This window comes from Oreochromis niloticus, linkage group LG7 (assembly GCF_001858045.2).
Source record: "Oreochromis niloticus isolate F11D_XX linkage group LG7, O_niloticus_UMD_NMBU, whole genome shotgun sequence".
Taxonomy (NCBI): Eukaryota; Metazoa; Chordata; class Actinopteri; order Cichliformes; family Cichlidae; genus Oreochromis; species Oreochromis niloticus.
In genome coordinates, this window is record NC_031972.2 from 31,159,385 (window position 1) to 31,174,604 (window position 15,220).

Genomic DNA, 15,220 nt, shown 5'->3' on the forward strand with positions numbered 1-15,220 from the left:
TAATTTTTTGCGTTTATTTATATATTGTTGGAAAATGTCCAAAGATATATCAAACAGTTACAGATATATGAATAATAATTATTTGTGTTATTATTTTCTAAAAAATAAAAGTATAATCATAATAGACAAGGTTATTACAAGCAGAACTGCAGTCGATAGGTGGCGATAGCATAACGCTAAAATCGACACCATCGAAGAAGACAGAATGTCAGTTGACTTAAGTGCGGACAAGTAAGAAGCTGTTGTCTTGAGAGGTGAGTTTATTGGCGTATTTTAACGTTTGCTCATTTTTTTCATGTCTTTTAAAACAACTATAACATATTTATGACATTAGCTGCGGTTAGCGGTCATTTCTATAGTTACCCAATCAGTTAAAACTATATTTTATAACTATACGTGAAGAAGAGAGTACCTGCTCAGTGAAAAGCTTGAATTAAAGTTCACAGAAGAATAACGTGTCATTTAAAGTGCGTTTTTGGCCTTTGCGGTTCTCACTTTGATCATAAACAAGGTTAGAAAATTATTAGTAACTGTGTTAAGATGCCACTATGCCCTTTCTACTGTGGAGTTATTCTTTCTGAAATCATTACATTTTTACATTCTAGATTTGCCTAAAATTTGTGGTCCAAAGTTTGCACATAAATAATACTTGCTGTGAAATTTTAGCTTCATATATCAATATCGTTTTCATTTTTTTCTCCATTTTTTTTTTTTAAAGGAAAAATAAAATCCACCCACTCTCTGGCCCTTTTCCCCCCGGACATTGAATTTCAAGCAGTCTTCGTAAAAGTCTCATATTTGAGCACACACACATAGAATACTTGTTTGTCACAAAAATGAAGAAAATGCTATTTTCATTCAAGTTGATTGAGCAAACATAATAAATTGTACCACAAAAAAAATAAAATTATCAGTAGATAATCTGAAGAAACAAAATTCTGGAGTTTCTTCATAGTACTCTTATTATAAGACAGTCATTTTGTAAAATGTTATTTTTCATTTTAGACCCCATTTCCAGACCTACTGCCTAGGAGGGGTCTTATATTTCAGGTTAAGTTAGAAATATACTAAGAAGAATTAAAAATTCAAAAGGAACACATGTATTTTTTGAATATGTAACAATAAATGTAACAGAACAATTAAGAGTAACGAAAAAGGGATTATTGGCTCATTTCTTGTAGATAGTCCTGCCAGGCCAAGTCCACATGGCACAGTTACAAGACCGTAACATAACCCTAAGATCTCGTGTTGAAAAGCTGGTCCAGCCTATTAAGATAACATTTCGGAGGCAGCTGTGGCTTGTTGACTCTGCAGTTGAATTGAGCTGAGCTGCTGTTTGAAGAATCAGCTCCATGCATGCTTGATCAGTGTTAACGGTCACCAAGCTGATGGGCGAATGTGTGACAGAGGGGGGAATATTTTGGATCTTTGTCACTGATGGTTTCCCTGTTTCAGTGTAAAGATGCAGACGCCTGCAGAATCAATTCTCCACAGTGGCTACTTCCACCCAACCCTACGATACTGGCAGACCTGCATTGCCGATTTAAGACCTGACAATCTTATCTACCCAATCTTTGTTACGTAAGTCTTAAAATAACTTTGGGTTGACCAGAAGAAGTTTAGGTCAGTACATTCAAATCTTCTCACTCTTGTTACGTGGTCTTCTTTGCTACAGAGATGGTGCAGATGCAGTAGAGCCCATCGGCAGCCTGCCGGGACAGGCCAGGTAAGGTCCACAGCCATCAATAGCGTCAAGTCTTCACTTTCAGAACAGCCCAAAAACCTACTGAAAAAAGAATAATTACATTATAGAAGTGTTCATTTTAACAAAAATCATATGGCGTATGGTGTCACCCTGCAGTTGTGAAACCACTGAGGGTGTAGTCTCCAGATAAAAACAGTCAGGAAGGGCGGACCCAGAGCCAAACACTGGACCTGGACCGAGATAAGACGAGAATCGTTAGACCTGTACCTCCCAAAATGAAAACCTCTACTTACATTTTTGGAGCATCTTGGTAACAAGACATAGAGATGGAAAAGTGATTAAAATATCTGTTTACCATGTAAATATTAATGTTTCCATATATACAGAATGTAATGAAATTCATTCTGGTTTCTAGTGTGTAATTGGTGTGTCATTTGGGTTCCATGAAACCCAAATGACACACCAGATGACAAACACCAATAAGTTAAACTGCAGGAATGATGTCTTGATGACATAAAGTCCTGGATGATCTCTAATTTCCTGCTTCTAAATTCAGATAAAACTGAGGTTTCTGTACTGGGCCCTTAAAAAAAGAAAAAGAAAAAAAAAAATCTCAGAAACATCATGTCAAACCACATACGTCAGATGGCATTACCTTGGCCTCCAGTAACACTGTTCAGTCCTGGAGACATTTTTGACCACAATATTTCCTTCAGTGTGCGTATTAAGCATCTATATAGGACTGCTTTCTTGCGTTTGTGCAATATCTCTAAAATTAGAAACCTCCTGTCTCAGAGTGACGCTGAGAAATGAGTTCACGCATTTATTACTTCTAGTCTGGATTATCGTAATTCATTATCGGGCTGTCCTAAAAACCCCTTGAAAAGGCTTCAGTTGAACCAAATATACAATTCCTTTTGTGCATGAAACTAAGAACCAATTCAAGTCACACTGATGAAACCCATGAAAACATTCCTGTACCCTATGAGAATGTTTATTAACTCAAGTTTAAAAGTAGAGATGCTGTGTACATCACTCACAGAAGCTAAACCAGACTTCAAACAATCCTGAATTTACCACTGTGGAATAAATGGCAAAGATGATGGTAGAAGTTTAGATTTTAAAAAGCATAAAAGTTAATTTTGGGACAAACTTTTTAATCATGTTCATCAGATTTCATTTATATCTCTCATTGACGCATTGAAACTGAAATTATTTCAGATAATGCTACAAAGTAACTCCCAAACATGAGCACTGAATTGCAAGAGCTTTAGCTAAACATGAATCATAGTCATTTTTCTTCTATATGTTGTACTTTTTTGCAGGATGTGAATTGGCCTCCTGCAGAAACCTCACTAACAAAAAGCTTTTGTCATTATATTTGTACCTGCAGATATGGAGTGAACAAGCTGGAGGGAATGTTGCGTCCACTTGTGGATAACGGCCTGAAATGTGTGCTGATTTTTGGTGTCCCGGCAAAAATAGCAAAGGTATGAAGAGCTAAAAACCTCTATGTAGACTTTTTAAGTCATTTGTTAAAAGTTCATCAGTGAACAGAGACATGACTCGTCTTGTGCGGTGTTCGAATGTGCTCAGTCTTTTATATTGGATTTAAAGCTACAGTACGAGGCTATTATTGTGTATTCATTCAGTTTCTGTTGGAAATGATTAGACTGGATTCACTTCACTGATATTTTGTCCCTGAATGGGAGCAAATTCCTGAAGCCAGAAGCTTTCTGGAAAGCCTGACATCCTGCTATAGCTGTTCGTTACTGCCCGAGGATTTGTACTGACATGACTCAATTCCCTCACACTTGGACTCGCTGATCTCTCATGCCTCCTCCTTCAGGATGAGAGGGGTTCAGGCGCCGACACCAACGATACACCGGCGGTACTGGCAGTCAAGAAAATCCGATCTTTGTTCCCGGAGCTGCTGGTGGCGTGCGACGTCTGTCTGTGTCCCTACACGTCACATGGACACTGTGGTCAGTGACTTGTCCTCATAAAGCAGCCTAAAAAAGTTCATATATTTGTGTTGTCATATTATTTATTTATTTATTATTTTTCTTGGCAGGCATCCTGAATGATGATGGCACACTGAACAATGATGCCAGCTGTCTGCGTTTGGCTGAAGTAGCGCTGGCGTACGCTCGTGCTGGTAAATCTTTCCTTTGTTTTTTCATGATTGTGCTTGTTTTATTAGTGTGACAAACTGGAGGAAACCTCCTCATCCTCTCCTTTCCTCTTTTTTAAATTTTATTAATGTAAGGCAAAGTTAAAGGCACACTACACTAGACTACATTTGGTGCACTAATCATCGCGTTGTCTGTCGTATGTTGCTCTGCAGGTTGTCACATCATCGCTCCCTCTGATATGATGGATGGAAGAGTTAGAGCCATTAAACAAGCACTGATTTCCAACGGTTTGGGAAATAAGGTAAATGTACAGGGACTTTTATTCATATTTAAATGCAACTCAGAAACCTGCGACCTAGTCTCATAGTGTGGCTCATCAAAGTATAACCATTCACCTCTGATCCTACCTTTTACTGTTGGGAAAGAATGTGGAAAATGCTAAAAATTGAGAATGATGTTCCCTCCAGCGAATTTCAGAACAGATTTATTCTCCAGGAATAAATCAAGACTCCTCAGACCGGGCAACATTCTTCTTCTATTGTCCAATTTTGATGAACCCGTGCAAACTGTAGCCTCAGTACAGTCTTCTGCTGCTATTGTGCAGAGATGCTCTTCTGCATAACAAATAGTTATTTTTAGTCATTCTTATCAGCTGCAGGAGTGGGTGTTACACTCATGATACACAGACAGTGACTAGTAATTGGATTATGTCATTGTTATTTTTATATGGTGTTAATTTTGACAGGAAATTGTGATTCAGATTTAGTCAGCGCCTTTTAGTCATAATTTAGGCATCTAAATTCTTTTACTTTTAGTTGACTAATATCATATGATTTATAGTAGATTACATCCAAAAATTGAATGTTAAAGTTTGTTTACCAGAGAGAGTTGCTCCACATGGTTTACCAAGAATCTTATTTTCCTTGACATCAAATCAAAATGTGTCCATACTTCTACTCTTCTCTTCCTCCCAAGCATTGACATTTTGTCATGTTTCCATGAGGAACGGGGAGCATGGGAACTCCCACCCTGTTTGTCAGGAGCTGATCACATTGTGCGCGTCTGACCTTTCTGCACAATGAGATTACTTCTGATTGGATCACTTCCGAACTCGTCCCGCCTTCCTGCTTCCTACAATCAGAACTAATTAAGATGTCTTAATTAGTTCTGATTGGCTCTCGTCTCTCCAGACCGTTTTCATCTTGTTTTTATTCATCTACGAAATTGTCAATACTCTTCATCATTTTTTGTCCCCGTGTATTAGTTTTTATGTCATCAGCGGGGGAAAAAAGGTTCTTGATGAAAACTGTAATAAAATAAAATCTTCTTGAATTTTTGTGTTTTGTTTTGGTTTTTTGGTTTGTTTTGGGTTTTTTTCAGGTTTCAGTGCTGAGCTACAGTGCAAAGTTTGCTTCTTGCTATTATGGTCCCTTCAGGTAAGTGAGCTCCAAACTCCATTGTTAACAGATCAGTCAAGAGGCACTTTGAAGTGAGACGAGGCCTAAGCCCCACCCCTTGCTGTGTTCATATACAGGGATGCCGCACAGTCGAAGCCTGCATTCGGGGACAGACGCTGCTATCAGCTGCCTCCTGGCGCGCGAGGGCTCGCCATCAGAGCTGTGGTAAATGATTTGTGGACACGTCTGTTTGGCAAAAAATTTTTTAGACTCAAACACTTGTTGGAGATCCTGAGCTGTTGGTCTGTGCTGCAGGAGCGAGATGTGAGAGAAGGTGCGGACATGCTGATGGTGAAGCCGGGTCTGCCATATCTTGACATCATGAGGGAAGTCAAAGACAAAGTGAGCAGCTATATTTCATGTACCAGTCCAGTGAGGGCAGGAGAATTCAAATAAAACATACTTAAAATTCCTTCAGGTAATTAGCAACACTTTAAAATATTAAATGTTCTTTGGTTTCCTCCCCTCAGTTCCCCACTCACCCCTTGGCAGTGTACAATGTGTCTGGGGAGTTTGCTATGATATGGCATGGCGCACAGGCTGGAGCGTTTGACTTGAAAGCGGCCGTGATGGAGGCCATGACAGCGTTCCGCAGGGCAGGTGAGACCCTCTGACAGCGTTTAATTACCTCAAAGAAAATCTCTTAATGTGTAGAACACTGCGCTTTTAAAGCCCCAGTCTGATGTTACAGGTGTTATTTTGAACCTCTGTTTATGTTTTATTTTTTCAGACAACAGTTGATACAGTTTGGTTCGTAAGTGTTTCGGCAGTGACACTAATTTACCTGTTTATTTTTTCCCTTTGTACACCACCACAGTAGATTTCAAATCAGCCCATCCAGATGTGCCTGAAGTACAGACTTTCAGCTTCATTTCAAGGGGTTTAACGATAGTGTTGCATTATTGGTTTAGAAATTAGATTCATCCATTGTGTCACTGTCCAAATAGTTATGGACCTGACTGTATAACCCAGGGTGTGAACAACTAAATACGTAAACAGATTTCTGATTTTTTTTTTTTTTTGTACTACTCCTGTGGAGGAACTGTCTGCAACGTGTCACCTCTCTTTTAACACTCCTCACAAATCCAGACAAGACAGGAGTCAACTTTTGGTCTCTTTACTTTTTACCCTTCAGCTGTATATGGGGTATATGGTATAAGTAGGGCTGAACGATTATGGAAAATAATCTAATTGCGATTTTTTTGCCCCAATATTGCGATTGTGATGCGATATGCGATTATTTTTTAAGGTCTTTGTCTTCTGTATTATTAAACAAAGACAAGCAATACATCATATAGTATGGCCAATACTATATTACATTAATTTTAAACTGTTCTTTCCTGGAAGACAGACCTCTGTTATGATGACATGAGGTGATGCATGAATTGATGACTGACATTTTTATTTAACTTCTTCAATCACAACAGTATATTTGAACATACACAATAGTTTATTTTTAGCTTACAAACATCTGAGCATAAAGTGCTGACAAGGAACCCTGGTGTAAACATTAAAATGAAAGTCAGTACAATGTGCAGATTGCAGAAATATACATAAAAAAATCAGTGGCTTTACCACACTCAGTTTTTCGACATCTGTGAACTACTAGACAGTCATTAAATTAAAAAATAATATTAAATAAATAAAACTAATAAATAAAAAATACACACATCTTACTGATCTCTGCAGTCAGTAACATTACACATAAAGTGCAAACATAATAGCAATTGTATAAACACACACACAAACACGCCTTTAAATTAAAACTGGCTGAACATCTTGATTATCTGCAGTAAGTAACAGCAACACAGCACAAACTAAAGTGCACAATGAGTATGGCTCAGCTAGCCATAATCATCCTAGCTCACAGGTTTTTTGCTAGGAAGACCAGCATATCTACTTTTGCTGGCTTTAAGGATGAGCGAGTGCAGGTCACTATATTCCCTCCAGTGCTGAACAGACGCTCTGAGGGGGCACTTGTGGCTGGCACACACAGATATTTGCGGGCCATCTTGCACAGTCGTGGAAAGTGAATGTTGTGCACCTTCCACCAGGCTAAGGGATCATCCTCTCCGTCAATGACGGGTCAACAGGTAACTATTCAACTCTGCCTCCACGACATCTTCAAGTGGCAGAGGCAAAGCTGAAGAGGCCGCACTGGTTTTAAAAAGACTACCAAGAGTCTTCTTTGCCTTTCCCCCAGAGGCCTGTGCACTTGGAGAATTTTGAGCAGTTTCAGTGCGAGACCTCTTCTCCTGCCAGATGGGAAGAGAGACATTAGTTTTGCAGTTAGCTTATATATAAATATTATGTGTTTGTGGAAATATAATTTTCAAGGATTTACCTGATTATGTGTACGTCTAGCCGATTCCACCATTTCTGTCTTCAGTCGGGCCTTAATGGCAGGAAGGTTGTCTGCGCTGATGTATTGCGTTTTGAACCTAGGGTCCATGAACGACGCAACATCCAAAAGCTCCTGGGTGTTGAGGTCACTATACTTGTCGTTGAGGTATGCCAGGACCTTGGTTTTAATTGATCTAGTCAGATCAGTGTCCTCAGCATCTTCAGCCAAGACTGATGTTGCCAGAAGATGGAGAACTGGCTTGAGGTAGGAGATGCTCACATACTCTTCTCCAGAAAGAGCATCAGTAAATTCGGAGAGAGGATGCAGTGCCTTATGAATGGACTCCAACACTTCAGCATCCTGCCAGGTTGGGATGAGGGAGCGTGCATGTCGGTCACCTGTCAATACCTGCGATATGGCTTTCATCTGTTCCAGCACTCTGGCAATCATTTTCTCTTTGGACCCCCATCTTGTAGGGCACTCAGTAATGAGAGAGTGCTCAGGAAGCTTAAGCTCCTTCTGTGCCTCAGTGAGTGCTGCCTTTTTCTTCCAACTGTGCGAGAAGTGCCCCACCAACTTCTTGCACAGCCCAATTGCTCTTGATACTCTACCATCTTTGATTGCATTTTCTGGAGGGAAAAAAAAATAAAGTAAAAAGTAAAATTAGTGTTAGACATACAATTGCAGTTATGATGCAAGGTTTCACCATTTCTCTCTCTCTCTCAAATTCAAAGTTGCTTTATTAGCATGACTATGGGAACAGTGTTGCCAAAGCTATTGTTACATACATCATGACATACAAGAACATAAGACCATAAGATAAAAACAAAAAAGAAAATACATAAGAAGAGGTGGGTACATCAGTGTGGGGTTGACATAACATATCTAGAATTAACAGCAGTAAAGAACAAGATAAATAATAGTGTGGTGTGTTTGTGGGAGAGAGTGATACACAGGCTCGCGCATACATGCATGCACACGCACGCACACACACTCTCTCTCTCACGGTAGTAACTTACCAATAGCAAGATGTAATCTGTGTCCGAAACACTGGAGCCTGGTCCATTCGTTCAGCTGTGCTGCTTTCACCATATTTGACGCGTTGTCCGTCGTTATGCAGACAAGGTTGTCTTCAGGGAGATCCCAACACGCAAGCCCCTCTCTCAGGCCAGCAGCAATGTTTTCCCCTGTGTGGTCTTCGGGGAAGTAGGCCGTTTGTAGGCTGCGAGCTTCGAGGTGGAGGTCTTCGGTAATGTAATGCACCGTCAGACTTTGATAGGGCTCTGCTGTACGGCTTGACCACATGTCTGTTGTCGCCGCAAAAAACTCAACAGCCTTTAACTCCGCTGCAACCCTCCGCCTACACTGCATATGTAGCTCGAGTATTGCAGTCTGACTGAAATACGTGCGGGAGGGCATTCTGTACCTCTTATCCAGTGTAGTTACCAAATTATTGAACCCAGGCTTGGTCACCGTATTGACGGGCATCATGTCTTTCGCGATGCAGTGGGTTACTGCTTTGGTGATTTCCACGTGCCGTTTTGAAGTGCGTTCATATGGCGTAACACCTTCAAACAGTTCGGTCAGTGATCCTTGCCGAGTAACGTTACTAGGTTTATTCTGCACACTACTAGATTTTTTAGCCATACATCTATCATACTCTGTTTTGTGCTGAGTCTTAAGGTGCTGGTACAAATTCGTAGTGTTTCCCCGAGATGTAGAAACTCTACCAAGACAGGTTTTACACAGTACCTGACTCTGTGCGACATCATCTCTTTTAAACCCAAAATATTCCCACACGGCTGATGTGCAGTTCCTCTTTGGTACTAGCATCCCCGCAGGCTCTGGTTCTGTTGAACCTGAGGCCATTGTGTAGGCTACAGCTTTGCTTGCTAGTTCACTCTCGGTAGACTGTTTCAAAACTTTGCTCCCTGTGTCACGTGACCAGAGTGCAGCCTCTGTGGTTAGACAATCTCGTTTGATCATATCACATGTTTTACTCGCGCATGTCACGTAAACAGAGTATAATCGCAGCCTTTGCGGTTAGAAAATTGCACTTGATCATATCGCGATATTATGGCAAATGCGATATTTCGTTCAGCCCTAGGTATAAGGTATATGGGGTGTTGTCATCACCATGCTGGGCGGATGAGCAATGTGAACACCAAAGTTTGTGAAGTGTGTGACATAAGACTTTCAGATTGATACCATAGGAGTATCTACTAGGAGGCCGCTGCCAGTATTTTTTTACTTTTAGAGTCATTAGAGTCACAAGCTGCTCCAAATCATTTTTCTTTCATTTAGCTAGCTGCTTACTTTTCACATTGATGCAGTCTGTAGTGAAAGGGACCAGGATGTCCACAGCAGTCAGCTGAATTAAGAGGAAGCTGAAGTAAAAGCAGAATACAGATAACACATTTAGTTTGTTGCAGTCTTTGAATTTCTTGTAAACTCTGGCAAAGACTGATAGCATCCATCCTGTCTCTCTCTAGCAGCAGTACCTGCAGCAGAGTCTAGAGGGAGGCACAGAGGTTACACTGCTACATGTATTTTAAAGCTTTATTTACTTTTCTTCATCCATTACCTGCTGCTTATTTGGGTCCTTTCATTGGTACAGCACTAAGCATAGATTCCCAGCCACTACCTCTATCTCTTCCACCCAACCTGAGGTGGATGTTGTAGCTTGGGCCTGGCTGTGCTCAGCCTGAAAGTGTGAGGTCGGCCCACCACCTGCAGGAGGAGCTGTAGGGTCTGATGCAGTGTGGTCCAATCCCCAGTTACTAATATACATTTTTATATTAGAAAATATACATTTAATAATATACTATTCTTGTAGATTAGGCTAGCAGTAATTAAATCTGCTTTCTTGTGGGTCAATAACAATCTGGTCTTCTGGTCTGGGCCCAAGTGAGGGGAAAATTACATCCAGTTTCTATGTAGCTTTAATTAAGTGTTAGTTCTGCTCTGGATTTGGGTAATATTAATAGCTTCTCCTTGCTCTTTGATGTAGGCGCTGACATCATCATCACCTACTACACACCTCAGCTGCTCACCTGGCTGAAGGAGTGAAGAGAGATGATCTGGACCAGAACAGAGGTGGACCAACTGACAGGGCATGCTCGCTAAAAACCCCTTTAAGGGGGAAAAAATGAATAAAAGACACAAATTGTTTCGTTTTGTGCCTTTTTCTATTGTTTATGATCAGTGTCATGATAGCAACTGAAATGGCAAACCGCACATGTATCCACTAATTATTTTTAAAGCGAGTTCAGTATCATACATACCTGTCTGAGCTTATCAGGGGCTGATATAGAGCCGAACGCTGAGAGTGTAAAAGCAGATTTTTCATTGTGACTTCTGGGTGTGTAGGATCAGCGTTAACTAAAGTCAGTTATCTCTACTAATAATATATCTGTATGAATCATCCTAAAATGTCTGATATATGTGAAGTATTTCCAGAGAAAATAAAGTCATTCACTCGGATCTGTAACTGTGTGTATTATTATTTTTAGTTTTGTTTTTGTTTTTTCCTGCTATGCAATCATATTACTTGTGTAACCCACTACTCTCATTATATAGGTACTTGATTACATAGATAATCTTATTACATGAGTACTCTGATTACAATATTACTCAGATTACCATAGTACTCTGATTATACAAGTAATCCGATTGCACCACTACTCACATTACATAGGTACTTAAGAGTATGTTTTTGTTACCAGACATAAATGTGGCTTGCTGTGACTAAAGTTTGGCTGTAATCAGAGTACTGTGTAATCAGATTACCAATGTAATCAGACAAATTGTGTAATCAAATTACTCGGGTAATCAGTGTATTTGGGTAATACTGTAATAGAGTACTTAGGTAATCAGATTACTGAGATAATTAGAGTAATACTGTAATCAGATAATAATAATAATGATAATAATGGATTGCATTTATATAGCGCTTTTCAAGAGCCTGAAAGCGCTTTACAATTCCACTATTCATTCACTCTCACATTCACACACTGGTGGACGCAAGCTACAGTTGTAGCCACAGCTGCCCTGGGGCAGACTGACAGAAGCGAGGCTGCCATATCGCGCCATCACCAGTAGGCGGTAGGTGAAGTATCTTGCCCAAGGACACAATGACCTAGACAGGCAGTCAGAGTAATGTGTAATCAGATTTATAATGTAATCAGAGTACTTGGTAATACTGTAATCAAAGTACTCAGGTAATCTGAGTACTTGTGTAATCAGAGTACTTGGGTAATAAGATTACCTGTGTAATCAGATTACTTGTGTAATCAGAGTACTCATGTAATCCGATTACATGTCTACTCTGATTACACAAGTACTCTGATTACACAAGTAATTTTATTACCCAAGTACTCTAACTAGGGCGACCATGGCTCAGGGGGTTGGGAAGCGTATCTGCAACCGGAAGGTCGCCGGTTCGATCCCTGGACTCTCTGTCCTGGTCATTGTGTCCTTGGGCAAGACACTTTACCCTACCGCCTACTGGTGTTGGCCAGAGGGGCCGATGGCGCGATATGGCAGCCTCGCCTCTGTCAGTCTGCCCCAGGGCAGCTGTGATTACAACAGTAGCTTGCCTCCACCAGTTGTGAGAATGTGAGAGTGAATGAATAGTGGCATTGTAAAGCGCTTTGGGTGCCTTGAAAAGCGCTATATGAAATCCAATCCATTATTACAGTGTAATCTGATTACCTGTTTAATTTCAGTACGTGGGTAATCAGAGTACCTGTGTAATCAGATTACTTGTGTAATCAGAGTACTTAGGTAATCAGCGTACTCATGTAATCAGATTACTTGTTTACTCTGATTACACAGGTAATCTGATTACCTAAGTAATCTGATTACACGGGTACTCTGATTACCCAAGTACTCAGATTGCAGTGTAATCTGATTACCTGCTTAATCAGAATACTTGTGTAATCAGAGTACTTAGGTAATCAGATTACTTGTGTAATCAGAGTACTTAGGTAATCAGATTACTTGTGTAATCAGAGTACTTAGGTAATCAGAGTACTCATGTAATCAGATTACTTGTTTACTCTGATTACACAAGTAATCTGATTACCCAAGAACTCAGATTACAGTGTAATCTGATTACCTTTTTAATCTGAGTACTTGGGTAATCAGAGTACCTGTGTAATCAGATTACTTGTGTAGTCAGAGTACTTAGGTAATCAGATTACCTGTGTAATCAGATTATGGGTGTAATCAGAGTACTTGTGTAATCAGAGTACTCATGTAATCAGATTACTTGTTTACTCTGATTACACAAGTAATCTGATTGTGCCACTAGTCTCATTACATAGGTACTCTGATGACCTAATAATCAGATTACATGAGTATTCTGATTACTGTATTATCTGATTACCCAAGTACTCTGATTAACTGAGTAATCTGATTACCTAAATACTCTATTACAGTATTCCCCAAGTACCTGAGTAATTTGATTACAATAATTTGATTGCAAGCAGCATACCTAGTTATGAGAGTAGTGGTGCAATCAGATTACCTGTGTAATCAGAGTACTTGGGTACTTAGGTAATCAGAGTAATCAGATTATTCAAGTACTCGGATTACAGCATTATTACTCTGATTACTACCAACTTTTTAGCCACAGACCAAGTCCAGCAATTTATCCAGAAACTTTGTTGTCTAGTAACAAAAATATACTCTTAACTCTAAAATCGGTGGCTGGCTTGTTGATTTGTTTAATTTAATATCGCTACATAAAGTCAATTGCCACCTACTGAGCTTTATTGTTTTTTACTTTTATTTAATTTAATGAGTTTCGTCTTGTTTTCTGGGCGATATCGGAACAGTAGGAATAATCAGAGCACTGAACCCGCAGTGTTTCTGGTCTACGGTGATGATTTTTGAGAGATTATCTCTTAAAGGAATGTGACAAACATGCTTCTTTTTCTGTGAGGGTTTTTTTTTTTTTATTGAATTGTATTTCTAACATACTACGATGCAATGAACAGTTCTGTTATAATGATTATGCCAAACAAGCAAAATTAATTCTATGGTTGTTTTTGCAGCGTATAAAGACCTTGACTGCTGTCTTTTGAGTCGCAGAAAAGGTGTTAAATGAATCACGAATGTCTAATTCAAGGTGCTGCAGTGTGGGTAGAGGTGATCACAGCTGTGCAGAAAAAAACCCCCTGTAAGATGCAGCATCAAAACAGCAAACAGCTATTTTAATTGCTGCATATAACCTCTTCCTGCCTCTTCACAAGCCACATTTCAGATTATTGTCTGAGGAGTAAAGTTCCAGCTGAGCGGGAAAAGCCATTACGGTAGAGTCAAATATCAAAGAGGTGTCAACCTTACTTAGTACAACAATTGCAAAACAAATAATTAAAAGAAGTAAACTTAAACTAGAGGTGGGCAGAGCGATCCAAATATCGATAGTATCGATACCAACACTAGTATTGGTATCAGACTGATACTAGCAAGTTCAGTATGCAGCCTGCTGAACTGTGTTAATTATTTCTTTGGAACAAATAAACCTCAAACATGCACTATGAAAATTGTGTGGTTTAGAGACCGAAAGGTTTACATTCCAGGTCTCCAAAAACCCAGTTTCAAAACACATGAAAAGCTGAAAGGTGTGTTTTGTAGTGTTAACTAATTATTGTGGAAAGTAACAATCACAGTGATATAGTGGTGATTAAAATGTGTTCAGAATTTGCAAACTGAGAATTCATCTCATAAGTCATAGCACACTCCTCTCGTCCAATTAGCTGCCTGAATATCTTTGGCAACACTGGCCCTGTATTTACTTGGTATTGGATCGATACCAAAATTTGTAGTGTGGCACGGCACTACTGTGAATGAGGGAAAGTGTGAATGCTGAATGTTTTTGTTGAAATGTCCAGGCAAGTATATACATGTTAAATGACAAGATATGCGTGTTCAAGTAGCTTCAATTAACACAATTTTTTGATTTCTATATGATAATTCTTCATATTTAAACAATAAGAACAAGTAGTCTGATGTCCTGTAATCATTTTGAAATACAATAGCACATTAAGTATCGGTTTCGGGTCAGTATCGTCGATACCACCCTGAATTTTACTTGGTATCGTATCGGATAGGAAATCAGTGGTATCGCACATCGCTAACTTAAACATTAATGAATCATTCATTTACAAAAGCAGCGATGAAGAGCCTGAATTGAATTGAAGAAAATACAGTATGTGTGTAGCTTTTAAAAAAACAAAACAAAGTGTTGGACATTTTATTCATTTTAACATTAAATTTCCTTCACAGGTTTTCTTGGACCCTGTCCACGATGCTTGATGAATATATCTATAAAATACCTATAATAAGTATAAAGTAAACACTCTATCTGCTTATCTATTACTTCAGTGTGGGAGGTTTTTTTTTTCCATATAGCCTCACATTTTCAGTTTTTGAACTCCCTTAACATGAAAATATTCATTATTTTACACATATAAGGAACTTTTTTACTCCATTTTCATCATCACGAGGCTCCTAAGCTTATCCTCCCTTGTAGATGGGCTTTTTTAATGCCCGGAATGAATTCTGTGACATT

General features: G+C 39.3%; 2 protein-coding genes across 2 annotated transcripts; one reads left to right on the forward strand and one right to left on the reverse strand.

Annotated features, from left to right (window-relative positions):
- The first annotated feature begins 111 nt into the window (after positions 1 to 111).
- Positions 112 to 11,131, forward strand: alad (aminolevulinate dehydratase). The gene is made up of 12 exons (XM_003440087.4): positions 112 to 254; positions 1,456 to 1,581; positions 1,676 to 1,726; positions 3,099 to 3,195; positions 3,555 to 3,690; positions 3,780 to 3,863; positions 4,053 to 4,141; positions 5,221 to 5,276; positions 5,375 to 5,462; positions 5,553 to 5,639; positions 5,768 to 5,897; positions 10,652 to 11,131. The coding sequence occupies exons 2-12, from the start codon at positions 1,463 to 1,465 to the stop codon at positions 10,708 to 10,710; spliced, it is 996 nt and encodes a 331-aa protein (XP_003440135.1). The 5' UTR covers positions 112 to 254; positions 1,456 to 1,462; the 3' UTR covers positions 10,711 to 11,131.
- LOC106097868 (zinc finger BED domain-containing protein 1) lies at positions 7,386 to 10,314 on the reverse strand. The gene is made up of 2 exons (XM_019361301.2): positions 8,661 to 10,314; positions 7,386 to 8,270 (listed from the first exon to the last, which is right to left on the reverse strand). The coding sequence occupies exons 1-2, from the start codon at positions 9,625 to 9,627 to the stop codon at positions 7,630 to 7,632; spliced, it is 1,608 nt and encodes a 535-aa protein (XP_019216846.1). The 5' UTR covers positions 9,628 to 10,314; the 3' UTR covers positions 7,386 to 7,629.
- Positions 11,132 to 15,220: the final 4,089 nt, after the last annotated feature.

Bases quoted from the DNA above. Each gene is read 5' to 3' on its own strand.
- alad (XM_003440087.4), top strand. From the start codon at position 1,463: ATGCAGACGCCTGCAGAATCAATTCTCCACAGTGGCTACTTCCACCCA. The intron at 4,142-5,220 runs GTAAATGTACAG...GGTTTTTTTCAG, and splicing joins CCAACGGTTTGGGAAATAAG to GTTTCAGTGCTGAGCTACAG. The intron at 5,463-5,552 runs GTAAATGATTTG...TCTGTGCTGCAG, and splicing joins GGCTCGCCATCAGAGCTGTG to GAGCGAGATGTGAGAGAAGG.
- LOC106097868 (XM_019361301.2), bottom strand. From the start codon at position 9,627: ATGATCAAACGAGATTGTCTAACCACAGAGGCTGCACTCTGGTCACGT. The intron at 8,271-8,660 runs GTAAGTTACTAC...TTTTCCCTCCAG, and splicing joins CAGATTACATCTTGCTATTG to AAAATGCAATCAAAGATGGT.